Raw genomic sequence first — 14,993 nt, 5'->3', positions numbered from 1 at the left:
TGCATACAGATATATTATATGTTGTACTTACTGTCAAGTTTAATTTGACAAATAGTTCAAACACATGAACATGTATAATGGATCCAGCTTGTTTAGTACATGTTTTAAATCTATAATGAAACTGATTGCACTAACATAGTGTTAATTCCAATAACTGTCAGCAATAGATTTAGGGGGTTTCAAGGTTTCCATGGAAACCAAAATGATTATGCAATAGTTGAGTATTTTAATTAATTATTGTGGCATGCGCCTATAATAAGCACAGCAAAGCTCATGTATTGATACTAAAAATACTGACTGATACTAACTCTGTATTTATTGAATTTTGCTCAGTATCACTCAGTCTTGGAACAATTTTTTTCAACTAAAGCTTAGCAAGAGGCAAAACTAGATTACTAGTCATAGTAGTAGACTATTACATACAAATTTTGACAGAATTTGAATAATGGTCCCAAGACGGAGCAATACTGAATAAAATACGGAGCTAGTATCAGTCAGTATTATTTAGTATCCATACATGAGTTTTGCTGTGAAGTGATGTGCATTTAAATTTCACACTAAAATTGTTGCCAAATGTAGTCTCAGAGCATCTAAATTTCCTGGAGGGGTATGCCCCCAGACCCCCTAGTGCATGTATGCTTTGCATGCATGGTTAGTGTGCTTTACTCATGTCAGTGTATATGTCCACCTTCTAAACTGGAAACTCTCTTTATAAATTCCTATATCCGCCACTGAGTGCTAGCATTCTTCAGTGGATAAACAACCCTAAAGGAATGATGTAATTATTCTTGAGGGGTGTTAATCATTCTTTCAGGGTTGTTTATTCACTGAAGAATCCTAAAAATGCATGTCTTAGTTATTTAGTCAATGGCCCTTGTAACTGGAATTTTATTGATGACCCACAAAGTATGCAATTTGTTTATCAAAGTTTGTGGCTAGGCAGGGCTAGGTGTCTTACCCAGTAAGACATCTTTGTGCATACATGTCTCTTACCAGAATAAAACCCTACAAACTTTGTCAAAGCATTCTCTGAATGCCATTGTCTACTGTAGTTTGCTTTATTTTCATGCAAAACTTTTCGTGATGAAAAATTTCTTGTAAAATGTTTTAGTATGATTACGTGAATGACTGTTCTATTAGAGTAGTTTGATGTTTTGTAAAAACTTGTGTGTAACAAATTTTCATACAAGTTTTACATACGAAATTTATTTTGCAACAAAAAGAAAGCAAATTACAGATTATTGCATTTTCTAGTTAGTGAGCAATAGCACTTAATGTTTCATGAGTTATGCATTGAATTTAAGGCAAATTAAATCCAATATGATTAGCCATTTGTTTTGGAGCTTCTTTTGATGCTATGATGACTGATAAAAGCACTGGCTATAACTGTTATACTTCAATCAAATTGGTTTGTAATTTACATTTATAGTGTAGAATTTAATAAAATCACACACACAATGAAGATATGTACAGTTATTGTATTTGATACATATACATGACAGAAGAATTACTACATTATGTACTACATCATGATATATCATCTACACTTATGATTTCAACATAGTTAGGATGTTTTTTAGATGGGACTATGCACTTAACTGAGTTATTATTGTTAATACTCATATAAGCTGGTACGTCTGTAATAAAGTTGTTAACACCTTCATCAACTAAAGCAGGTTCAGTATTAGCTGAAGTATTAGCATCGCTTAGATTAACAGTGTGACCTTCTGTTGATGTGAATAGTTCTGGATTAGTGTTAGAATTTTTTTCTAGATCTGTTTGCTTGCTGCTGCTCCTAAAATAAAAAGATGTATCATAAATTATATGGAATACACAATCACCATAAACTACAATTTAGGGAACTCATCATTCACAGATATGGTGTTTGTACAGAAAAGTTAGATCTCAATATGTATGTATATAATTAACATAATAACTACTTCATGTTATATGTTACTTACGCACCTGTATCTAACATATACTAGTAGAGTGACTACAGCAATACAAATTAATCCTGATATTATTATGGCAAGTACTGAGATTGTCATAGCAGTCATGGTAGATGATGAACTGTCATCACTGTCTGTATGGTTTGTACTCTCACTGTCTGAAGTTTGTTCAGTCTTTGAAGATGTCTTACAGGTGGTGTTACAAAGTAACAATGAAACATTCTGTATTTCTATCTGAAAGTTTTGTAGTTGTTCATGACCTATGTCTCCTCTTATTTCAACATCATACAATGCCTTTGAGGTATTAATACATTCAAAATATGTAGGAACTGCACTGATATAGCCATCTTGTATTCTATTAATGTACTGTTCCAAGTCAAAAGTGAGTTGACTTTGAAAGTTGTTTAGCTGTGAGTAAAACAAAAGGTTTAATTTCACTGGTGTAATTATGGTGAACATGTACAGCAAAAGCACGTAGTTAGAATGTATTCCTTTAGCAAATTTACCTTCTTTGAAAAACAATCTCCACTGTGAAATGTGATTAAAAACTGTAAGAGATGTTGTATACTTGTTGTAGAATCTGTAAACAACCAAGAACACATGAGAGCATCATACATATTATATAGTACAGCAGTATATAGCTACACATATGTACAAAGAGTATTGTCCAGCTATACCATTTTATTTCCATGACGGAAGATGTGCATTCAGTTTGTTCAGGAAAAAAAAGTTTGTTCAGGAATAAACATATGGTAAATTGGATGAGTATACTTCACACTGTCTTGCTACATTATGAGGATTTCTATATATACTTGATATTACTCTGCATGAGGTTTAATTCAAACTAATGCACTAAGGGATAGGTACTTATTTTATTAAAAACACAACTGAATAAAATGTAAGATACCAAACAAGGTCTGTTCATTACAAGGTACTCCAAAGGTCAAATGTCAACCAGTTCCTTATTCCATTTCAGTAGAATTATTTGCAATTTTAGTCCTTAGCCTGTTGCCTACTTCGAAGGACCCTTTGCAAAATCACCATGACTATATATGCCAAGCAGGAAGTATGAATACTGTGATCTGTGTAAAAAGCATGGTCGCTTTCATGTTTCAGATTATGATTTCTAGACATGAGTAAAGGGGCTTTCCAACACATGTCTTTGGTTTGCTGACAACCCATCCTTGACATGCATTACTTTATGTATATAGCATTAATAATACACCCTGGCATTTTGTTAGTAATATGTGATCACGAGTGCTATGTAGCTACTAATCTGCATACACAAAGTATTAATGCAGTATATAATTATATAGCTGGAGTTGCAAATGCTAGTATATTGATACATTAGGCTTAACCAAGAGTAAAAGATTGAGAAGAGAGTATCTAACTGCCATATACCAGGTCAAGAATGAGCCTGTTAAGTAAACTTTGCTTGTTAAAATGTCCTCAAAGAAGGTGTTCTATTAAAAAGAGGTACGTGCACACTTCTATGTCCGTGATAACCACTAAGATAATATACATGCAGATGTACTTAACAGGCTCATTTTTGATATGGTGTATTACAGCAGGAGCTTAATAGTCCGGAGGACTTGATAAGCTCCTTGATTATCCATTATATTTACTATAACTGGATATTATATACACATTTTGATTCCCTAAGTACAAAATGTTGGTGGATGGAGAACACTGTCAACATCATCACTATAGCTACATAGTCTTTATTAAATAGGTAAGGTACTACACATAGGGAAATCCTGCCATTTACAATAGTTCTAATATTTAAAGTCTAGTTAGTTCAGTTTCCTTGTTGACAGCATCCTATAATGATACCCCAAAAATGCAATAAACAGGATAGACAGATTATATTCAAAACAGCTGGTATGAGGAAAAGTATATATATATATATGTGTGTGTGTGTGTGTGTGTGCTAGTAGGCAGATTTGCATTTTAGCAAAAATAACCTAGCTATGACATAATGGAATTTTTATGGAATTGACGATGGTGTCCTGTCCATTTCTTTAGCAGATTATTCTAAAAGTACTTTTAATACAGGAATTGCTTATATTCATACAATTAAATTTCTGATTAGCTATACATGCAACATTAATGTGATGTGCCAGTACCTGATATATTAGTTTACCAACAAAAGTCAATCTCATAACATGCACACTGATATATACTCACCATTTACTACCAGTAAGTGATGCCTTGCTTTTAGTACTATTTTTGAGGTAACAACACTACAAGAATAATTCCCAGTGTTACTTGGCATTGCAGTGAAGACAATTTCACTAGCACTGATAGTTTCTCCTAATGGAGTGGTTATATAGATGTCAGGAGTGAGATCCCCCTTTACAGCTATGGAGCAGTTGATGGAGACATTAGTTCCAATAGCAGCTTGAGATGGTCCATACATGGTGATCTTTGGATGAACTAGAAGTAATAAAATGTATTGCTTGTAGTAGCTAGCTATATAGCTATGCATTATCCAGTAAAATAGGCAAGTAGAAATGTAGTGTGTAATACTGTGTATATAGCTATATCTACATATATTAAGGCACCTATACATGTATAAACACACATGCTAGGTTTGCATAATCCACATGATGTACTGTACCAATTTACACATGCATAATAATATATTGTTAACTAACCTTGTAATTGTATTGTCTTTTGGATTGATAATTTGTCAAATTTTGCAATAGCAGCACAGCTGTATGGTCCACTATCTTTCTCTGTCACATCATTTAGTGTTAAAGTGGTGTATGTATCATTAGTTTTGATCAGCTCATCTGATAGTATGTGTCCTTGTCTAATCCAGTGGAATGATGCTGTAGGTGTGCCCTTGGATATAATGTTACAGGCTAGAGTTATGTTAGATCCAACAGATATGAAGTAGCTTTTACTGGCAGCTTGAATGTCTGCAGGCTCTATAATTAATATCAGTAACACATAACTGTGTGTACAAAATACATAGCTAAATTAAAACCAAAATATAAAATATTTGTAACTTTTTAGATAATTTGGAACAAATTAAAGAACTACAGTAATTTAAATTATGTAGTGGTGAGTGGGTATAATCTATTAGCTATTAGTAATGTAACTGCTATGAATTGTGTAATGTGTAATGCAATAAAAAGTAGGTATATAGATCCTATAGTTATGCCCAGTCTTATCTAGTCACATACGTATGTATCAAGTATTAGTCATCTATGTATATTAATACTACAGTAGGATTGTTGACATAAGATTTTGTCATTGGCAATGAATTCCACCTTGATTTTTATTGTATTTGTGAGACTAACTCATTAGCTTAAATTTTTTGGTAATATGACAGAACAGATTGTAATCAAAGCTGGCATGCTTTAAAAAGAAACTTAATTTTGGTAATCAGGCCCCTGAAGGTGCACATGTGTCATATAATATAGTCTACGGTTTCCGTGGGCTCTAATATCTATGGCGTCATAGTCATGGACATTGCCACTGTCACTTACAATTTGTTCTCCTTTCTCCACCTTTTCAAACACACTTTATGTAACAACTAAACAGGCTGTAGGACCAGGTGTCCTACAGACCTTCAGCACCTGTGCTGTAAAGCCTTAATAAATAAAATAAATAAAATCTAGTCAAAAATAGCTTTAGGGTGTATAGTGATAATTATACACATGTATTATGTGAATATGAGTGGGGTGCATGAGTACTTGCCTGCGATAACTACATATGTTGGCTTGCTGCAGTCTTTCTCTGATGTACAGCAATAGTAGTTTCCTTGATAAGCCTCCGTCATCTTATGGAATATCAAAGTGTGAGAACGAGCAGTGACTTGACTAGTGTTTCCAACAAGATGTGAGGATCCATTTGAATATGTTCGATACCACAGTGGGTTTAATACAAAACCTCTGGGATCTCCATTATCATTGTAGTTTCGGCATTTTAGAGTAGTGTCATCATCTTTAACCACAAAATGTGGTGATGGTCCACACACTGGCTTAGCCATGATAGTACCTGTGTGTTATTATCTTGTGTGAAATTACTCTGTGTAGCTAGCTGTATCTATACATTACTAGAGTGGACAACCTTACCATAGGGTTAATTATATGATCTTTCCCATCAGTGTAGCTAGCTAACTAGCTACCTTGAAATGAGCTAACCTCATGTAGCTGGCTATTAATTATAACTTACTTGTAGCTATAGTGTGAAGTACTATCATATATGATAACGCGAAAGCAAAGCTTGTCATCTCCTCCGATTCTATTATAACTAGTTTATACGCGCTATATGTCGAATATCACTGTACGTAGCTAACTAACCGTATTTTATCCTATAAGCAAGGGACCACAAATACTTATAGATATTATATTCATGATGTAAGGGGATAACTAGGCATTGGCATTGCTCTCAGAACACGTAGGAATGCATATAAATATAGCTACGTAGCTACGGTACTGCCCCGTCGCACTCACTCGCATACGCAACTTTGCTCGATCGCTAATTAAGGGGCGTGGCAACTGTTTCGCTCGAGATTCTCGTGAGCGAAACAGTTGCCACGCCCTTAATTAGTGATTTTTAAAATCTCGAGCAAAGTTGCGCGTGCGTAGTCTCGCGTTGCCAGATCGATATTTTTGGCTAAATTCCCGACCAAATGAAAGAAAAAAAAGCGGTCTGGTCACGCGAGACTTAGCACATGCGAGGGAGTGCGACGTTTCGCTTGGGCATCAAAAAGTTATGAAACTTCAAAGTTCAAAAAATGGGTCAAATTTTGTGTGTGTAAAAAAGGTACCTTTTCGCAAATCCAGTCAGTACCGTGCGTATTAAGGCCACTCCAAATAATTTCTCTGTTTCTTGTCCACCGCCCGAATCTGTTTACTGCCAGCTCTAAAAGTTCCATTATTCCGTATTTTTTCATTATTTTCCGATTTTTCTCGTATACTGTACAGGCTTTGCAAATCAATATTGCAAGGTTGTCAGCTCACGTGTTAGTGCGACTACTAAGTCGACACGAATTAACTTTTGCGTTATTCCTGCTATGTAACTAAAACACAAGGATAAAAGTTGAAAGTGTTATTATAGGCAGTTTACTATGGTTGTGCCAAGGTAAGAATGCCAAGGTAAGAATGCCATATGTTCAGACTCATCGGACCATTTTGTAACACTGACACCTACAAATACCATCAACATCAAGGCAATGGAACGTACTACCTCGCTACATCTTTGAAGCGGAAAACACTGATATAGAAGTACCGTAGATTCCCTAAAAATTCGGCAGAAATAAATTAATTCCGTTTGTGTCTGGCCGAACAGTTGGGAAAAAATGTACCAACCCAGTGCTATTGTCGATTTTTTAGGGATCTATCCCTAATACAGTCTGCACGCTTCATGACTATGTTATTTGCGATCCGTTTACTGCTTACTTTATGAATTTCTTTCTACAGGGACCAACAGGAACGCCTTGAAGCGGAGCTGACGATACCACAACACTCACTTGGCTGCAGCGCTATATAGACCTACTGATTGCCTACATTATTCAGGAGGGATGGTCAATGTCATTGCTACATCACTTTTGAATACAATTACCCGGACATAATATTAAGGATTTCAACAAGTAATAAAAAATAGAAACCGCAATCAGTAATATTATTGAACTATCTCGTGATAAGTCTCGCTATCAGATGCTGCATAAAGTGTTCCATGGCTTAACAAAGCGTTATCTGTGGGGGTATCGTGTTAAAAGGAGATGTGGGGCCAGGAGAGCTGTGAACAGAAACGAAGATCGTTGTGCGGTAGCCGTGATGTCACACGATGATATCGTTGAGTATGTTCCCTGAACAATTTCACACTTGGTACTTCATCCAGCATCGAGGTAGCGTATTGTGTGAGGTCACAGGGAATCCTCAATACTCAAGAGACCTTCGTCAACTAGTACTCCAAGTGCCGAAAAATTAGCGCACTTATAATTAGAAACTATCCAGCGCTTGCCGAAATTTAGAGCACATTGCGTTCAAAGCACGGGGAGTGCCGAATATTTAGAGATGCCGAAATTTTAGGGAATCTACGGTATATTCAAATCTCTGCTACGTAGCTAACTATTATTTTGCTATCAATAGCTAACATTATTTATTATATCTGTATATTCTTCTGTTTGTGAAGTTTTCACAGCAAAATTAAACAATAATAATGGCTTAAATAGCTGCCAATCTCATAATGGAAATGGACCGCCCGCCCGCATGCAAATAAATATGCCTGAGAGGGAGACGGGAAACAAAGAATTTATTTGGAGTAGCCTAAAAGCTATACCAGTAAACCTTTGAATGACACTGTCGCTATCGTGACAAAATTGTGAACAATAGTAGTTATATGTAAGGCCACTCCAAATGAGAGTGTAGTTTCCCGTCCTCCGCCCGCATCACGTCTGAGCACCCGCACTAATTGGTCATTATGCACCTATCAATGTTAAGCCCCACCCCCCACCCCCCCCCAGTACGGGGAGGGTGGGGATATAGTGGGGATTTGATCAAGTGGAAAGTCAAATTCCCCTACCTGGGGGTGAATTATCAGGTCAAATCCCCACATAGTCCCACCCTATGAGGTGGGGATAGGAAGGGGATTTGACAACCAACGTGTTGTAAAAACAGAAGCCACAGTGACAAAGGTACACGAGGTGCTGCAGTTTTATCACATGTTCTCTCGCGCTTCACGTATGAAACTACTGTAAATGATCTATGCTACTATAGAGCGCTTGTTCAAATTCCCCACCCCTGGGGGCAAAATTTAAGTTCAAATCCCCTCCTAACGCCCCACATAGCCCGTACTGGGTGGGGTGGGGCTTGACATTGATAGGTGCATTATTGTCATTATTTTTCCAAAACCACTTCCTGTGCTGCTTTCTGGAAACTTCTCATGGAGCCTTTTATTTTGCGTTGCTAAAAAGCACGATGAAACCTAAAATGAATGGTTCTAATGGTTGCTAGCTTGCAAAAAAGCCATTTTCATGGCCTTGAAATCCTCTCAATATCGAGATACTCTAATAGAGCAGTCGAATCTTTAACAATGAATAATGATAATAAGCCTCCCGCCCGCACCGAAAAACGAAAACCTCAGGACGGGAAACTACAGTCTTATTTGGAGTGGCCTAACGCTCTTAGCCGGTGTCAGCACCTAGTCTCGCGTAGCCAGACCCTTTTCTTTCTTTTGTGTAGGGGCGGGAAAGAAAAGGGTCTGGTGAACATCGTCGTTGGGCTATCCCGAGGTTATGGGGATTCTACTGCGCAGCTTCCGGATTGTTGATTGGCACGAATGACGTGATTTGCTAATATATGCGTCATTTGCATCCTGTTACCATAGCTACTACTGAAATATCTATGGTAACCGGACGCAAATGCAGCAGATCACGTCATTTGCACCAAACAACAATCCGGAAGCTGCGCAGTAGAATCCCCACAATCTCGGGATAGCCCAACGACGATGCTATACTATGTTCACCAGACCCTTTTCTTTCCCCGCCCCCACACAAAAGAAAGAAAATGGCCTGGCTACGCGAGACTAGTCAGCACCGTAGGCGATACCCTCACCCTGCTGAAAAATAAGTTTTATTATTTACCATAACTGTGAAACTTCGCTACGGCGAAGGTTATACACAGATAGTACGACAAGATCATACAATTATTAAGCTATCAAAGTAATTATCTAAATTATATAATGGCTTCTGGGGGTTGCAATCCTAGACCCCTTGAAATTTTACTTTGTATTACAGTCATACAACAATAGCCATGCTGTGCCCTACTTGCCCCCCTGTAGGTCAGGTCTAGAATCGCCACTGGTCAGCACCCTTGTATAGGGGCTGATCCAGCCGAGGGGGACTAGACACCCATCATGCATGCATGGCCTTGCTGCCACTCAGACATGCAATACTTACTAAATGATTCCAATCATAATGCTATAATCATGAACAACTCTTTTGTTATGTTAGGCCTATAACGTCAATGTGAACTAAGTCCCTGCATTGCATGCCAATAAGATTCCAATGCTACCCAGTCTATCACCTTATAGTAGCTGGTAGCTATATGCATTAATGAATTTATCTAAGATAATGGGCAGTATTAGCTACCACCAGGCAGAGGAGATCTTGAAGGAAAATATGGGGTCCGATTTAGAGCTGAGTAAATTTTACTTTTGTATACCATTATTCTTTTATAATGGACAAATTTCATAATAATGAAAACATCAACTGTTGCCCCTAGCAACCTACATTTTACATTATTTGTAGGTGTCAATGTCTTAAGTCACCTCTCCAAGTTTTAAAAGGATAGCATATATAAGTCATGAGATATGACATTTTGAAGTTGCAATTTTCCCCTACATTGTCAATGAGAGGGGCAACAGTTGCCCCTTCTCAGTAATCACACAAATCATGGGATTTAAAGAATGTCATATCTTATGACCTATATACTCTATCCATTTATAACTTGGAGAGAGTATTGTTGACATTCAGAACTACAAATTATGTAAAATTGAGATATGTGTACTTTTGAATTTTTGGTCTTTGCATATGTTGAAATACCTCATTTTTGTGATTGCCCAGAAGGGGCAACTGTAGCCCTCTCACATAGAAATGTATGGGAAAACCACAAATTTCAAAATGTCATATCTTATCACGTATACATGCTATCCTTTCACAATTTGGAGAAGTTACTTTAGACGTTATCACCTAAAAATATTGGGAAATTCAGGTTGCTAGGGGCAACGGTTATTTCTATACACTATAAAGCCTTATTATGGAATTTGTCTATTGCTAGCAAGTTACTGTGGCATAGTGCAACTGTACTGTATCAGATTTAAAAATTTTAAAGTATAGTGAAAAAACATACAGGTGTATCATAGCTACAAATTACCATTAATGTTTCTTCCTGTATGGCATGTGATTGGTAGAAGATGATAGTTCACATTTTAGTTCTCAATGGAGTAAGTCTATGCTATCATCTCCTACATAATATTATCACGTACAACAGGTAGAAATGTGCAGTATGAGCACAGGTGTTACTGGTGTAGCTACTACATGTGATTTATTCATTTTAATCACTAGTGTTAACTCATTTATTTTTATCTATTAAGACTTTACAGCACAAGTGCTGAAGGTCTGTAGGACACCTAGTCCTACAGCCTGTTTAAAGTTGCTATTTAGAGTATGTTTGAAAAGCCAGAAAAGGTGGAGAAAGGAGAAAAGGACCTGGGCAGCCTCAAACCTGCAGCCATTCAATTAACACTTGAACGCTTACATGAGTCTGCCAGGTGGTCAAGATGTTTTCTCCTTATCAGTTTCATGTATATGTATCCATAGGAACTCTAAACTCATGATCGGTCTGTACGTATATACTGGGATTACAAAATCATGATAATGTGCACAAGAGCCATCATGCTACTATGTGTTTCAAGCTAGACGATAACATTGTCAGCTTTCCCTGATGTAGATACTGGACTCTCAACTTATAATCTGGGACCAACACCCTTGCCACCACGCACAGCACTAAACAAAAACCTAGTAATGAATAACATTATTGGTATATACTATTTGCATGGCTGCCCTTGTTGAACAAATCGTGCACCAGATGAATTGCTAGTTAGCTAGCTAGGTTTATAGCCATACTCTCTTCCCAGAGTGCCAGTGCCCTTGCCACCATTCTCAGCGCTTGCATTAATTGGTGGTAAAATGCTGGACAAAAACTATGCATATTAAACTTGTCCTCGTTGTAATACAGAAGATTGAGGGTGGGCATCGTGATTATGATACACAAAATACTGCATGCACATACCAGTAGAAGAATTTCTCCAATATAAAACTAGCTACTGGTCAAGATCAAATGGATTGAAGTTAACAAATGTGAAGAAATACAATTATTTCTGGAGCATCATGAACATACAAAACATACAAGAGCTATCATGCTATCAAGAGATCTAGTAATGAATGATGTATATAGTACTATTTGGTTGCTCTTGATAAAAAATCATGCACCAGATGAAATGCTAGTTAGCTAGCTATACCCAGGTTTGTAGCTATAGCCATACTCTCTTCCTGGAGTGCCAGTAGCCTTACCACCACTCTCTGCACTTGGTGGTAAAATGCTTGACAAAACTTGTATATTAAACTTTCCCTCATGAATCATGATGGATGGACATCATGATTATGACATACAAAATACTGCATGCATACCAGTAGAAGAGTAAAAACCCAGCTTCTGTACAAGATCAAATGGACTGAAGTTACTGAAACCCCTTGTTAAAACAAATGTGAAGTAATAAAATTATTTCTGGAGCATTATGTAAGATCACATGACCTACCGAGTATACTGGAAAGATGTCTGATTTGTGTATGCATAATAATTGCGCTAGATTACAGGGCTGTACTGGCTCCTTAGTGACTAATTGATTTAGCTACAAACCACATTATGTCACTATTACAGCCGCTCATTATGTAATACTTCAAAATACAACAGTGTACTGAAGAGTCTGATTTGGGTGTTACATTTACAATCAATTAAAAATTTCCCATCATATCAACAATGCAATTCGTAAAGTGTCTAAAATGGTTGGAATTATTTATCGTACATTTCATTCGCTCACTCGACACACTTTACATCTGTTGTACACATCTCTCGTAAGACAGTATTTAGACTATGCATGTGTTGTTTGGCAACCTTATCTTCTTAAAAATATCAGAGCACTGGAAGCTGTTCAAAGAAGAGTTACTAGATTGTCACCTAATCTTGCGCACTTGACTTATTCTGACAGACTGAAATATTTAAACCTGCCCTCATTGTATTATAGAAGGTTGAGGATTATGACGTATAAGATATGCACAGACTTGTGGATGTACCAATTGATGAGTTTTTCAATACAACACCTGTTATACAAGATCGAATGGACTGAAGTTACTGAAAACTCATGTGAAAACAAATATCTTTGAAGAAATATAGTTTTGCTGCAAGAGTAATAAATGATTGGAATTCTTTACCACCTGACATTGTTATGGCCACTAACATTAATTTTTTTTTAAACTTAGCTGGATGTACATTGGACAAACCATAGATTTCCTAATATTGTAATGTGTGGTATTATAAGCTTTGCTTTTTCAATAATAATAAGCTTCAATGTTGGTGTATTCTAAATAGAACAGCCACCCATGCATGTATATGCTGTAGTGTTGAAAAATTAAAACTTTGGAATAGAAGTCGCTGAAAAAGTTAAGAAACAAGAGTCAAAAACAAGCCAGCATGTTAAGCACAGAAAGATCTCTATTTGGACTCAATGGATATGGTAGAAACTAAGGAAAAAACAGCAGTTCCTCCATAAATCAGCTAGGGGCATATAAATAATGAGAATGCTTCTGTGTAAATATTTGAGTCCAAATAGAGATCTCTGTGTGTTTAACATGCTGGCTTGGTTGACTCTTGTTTCTTTACTTTTTTCAGCAATCTCTATTCCCATGTTTTAAATTTTAAAATTATTTTTATACTAGTTTGTTTACTTTTTATAAATCTAGTTATGGATAGCTAACATGATAATAAAAGGTGCTGGTGATGCTTGATATTATGCAGTACTAAACATGTATATCAAGTCAGTGATCATGTACAGTAGCTGTTAAGTAGTCAGCTAATACGTAATATCAGAGTTAGCAAACAACAGTGTATCGTTTCCTTACTATTGAATGTACTTTCTGCTATACAGCTTTGACATATCCAACTATAGGCAGTGTATAGCATGCTGTGGTCAGCAATAGTATGGCTTCCGATTTTCATATAGGCATGCACAATTGTGCAGCTATGTGATCACGGTAAGTGAAGTATGCAGTGGTACACAACATGTTGCACTGGTATGAACTTAATAAAGGTTTCTAAATGAACATGTTAACATGAACATATATTAGATACTTACTAATACAATAATATTAACAGATTGGTTACCATTGCAGAGGCTAAGTCAGAGGATCAATGGCAAAGTAAACCTAAATTTGCTTGAGAATGGGTGGTATCATTATGCATTTACAAATAGGTCATGGACATGAAGAAAGACACAGGAAGGAAAGTTATATAGTTTATATTCCCCAAAAGTACTCATATTTTGTTATAGGAAAAAATAGCATATTTCAGTTATTTAAAAATACTTTTATTGGTTCCTTTTGACTTCATATTTTCCAGTAGACCCTCCAAATTAACTTTTAAGGCTTCTTTTGTGGTTGGGGAACTTCCCAAGGGGGTGTTTCTAGGTGTGTGTTCTATTAGGATTTTGGCAAAAAACATAGGCAATTTCTATTATGAACCACTACCGTGGTTCATGATTATTAATTTTTTCCCCGCAGGGCTAGAACAAAATGTGAGTACTTTTTGGGGATAAAAACTACATAACTTTCCTTTCTGTACATCCATGACCTATTTTTAAATGCCTATTACAATGATAACACCCATTCTCAAGCAAATTTGCTTCTTTGCCATGATCTTCTGACTTAGTCTCTGCAAGGATGACCAATATGCAATGTGTTAGTACATAATAAGTATCCAATCTATTCATGTTAACACGTTCATTTGGAAACCCTATATTATTGCCTACATTTAACCATGGTATATTAAGTTCATACCAGAGTAACATCGTTGTTTTGTACCACTGCGTATCTGACTTATTGTGATCACATAGCTGCACAAATGTGCATGTAGAAGCCATACTATTGCTGACCACAGCATGCTATACACTGCCTATAGTTGGATATATCAGAGTTGTATAGTACAAAGTACATGAAACAATTTGCTAACACTGATAATATTAACTGACTACTTAACAGCTACTGTACATAACTGACTTGATATACATGTTTAGTACTATGTAATATCAAGCACCACCAGCATCTCTTATTATCATAAAAAAGTAAACAAACTAGTGTAAAAAAATTTAAAACATGGGAATAGAAATCGCTGAAAAAAGTAAAGAAACAAGAGTCAAACAAGTCAGCATGTTAAACACACAGAGATCTCTATTTGTACTCAAAATTGATAGATA

At 36.4% G+C, this 14,993-nt stretch overlaps 1 protein-coding gene across 2 annotated transcripts; it reads right to left on the bottom strand.

The window, feature by feature from the left end:
- Positions 1–1,385: 1,385 nt before the first annotated feature.
- Positions 1,386–7,911, bottom strand: LOC136244283 (uncharacterized). 2 transcript variants are annotated; one of them, XM_066035828.1, is made up of 7 exons: positions 7,364–7,911; positions 5,658–5,957; positions 4,607–4,882; positions 4,137–4,385; positions 2,456–2,529; positions 1,966–2,357; positions 1,386–1,795 (listed from the first exon to the last, which is right to left on the bottom strand). In XM_066035828.1, the coding sequence occupies exons 2-7, from the start codon at positions 5,947–5,949 to the stop codon at positions 1,528–1,530; spliced, it is 1,551 nt and encodes a 516-aa protein (XP_065891900.1). In that variant the 5' UTR covers positions 5,950–5,957; positions 7,364–7,911; the 3' UTR covers positions 1,386–1,527. The 2 variants fall into 2 exon arrangements, with proteins under 2 accessions (XP_065891900.1, XP_065891899.1); XM_066035827.1 differs by lacking the exon at positions 7,364–7,911 and adding an exon at positions 6,135–6,287.
- Positions 7,912–14,993: the final 7,082 nt, after the last annotated feature.

The sequence above is a fragment of the Dysidea avara genome, chromosome 14 (assembly GCF_963678975.1).
Source record: "Dysidea avara chromosome 14, odDysAvar1.4, whole genome shotgun sequence".
Lineage (NCBI taxonomy): Eukaryota > Metazoa > Porifera > Demospongiae > Dictyoceratida > Dysideidae > Dysidea > Dysidea avara.
This window is presented reverse-complemented; position numbering and strand designations above follow the sequence as displayed.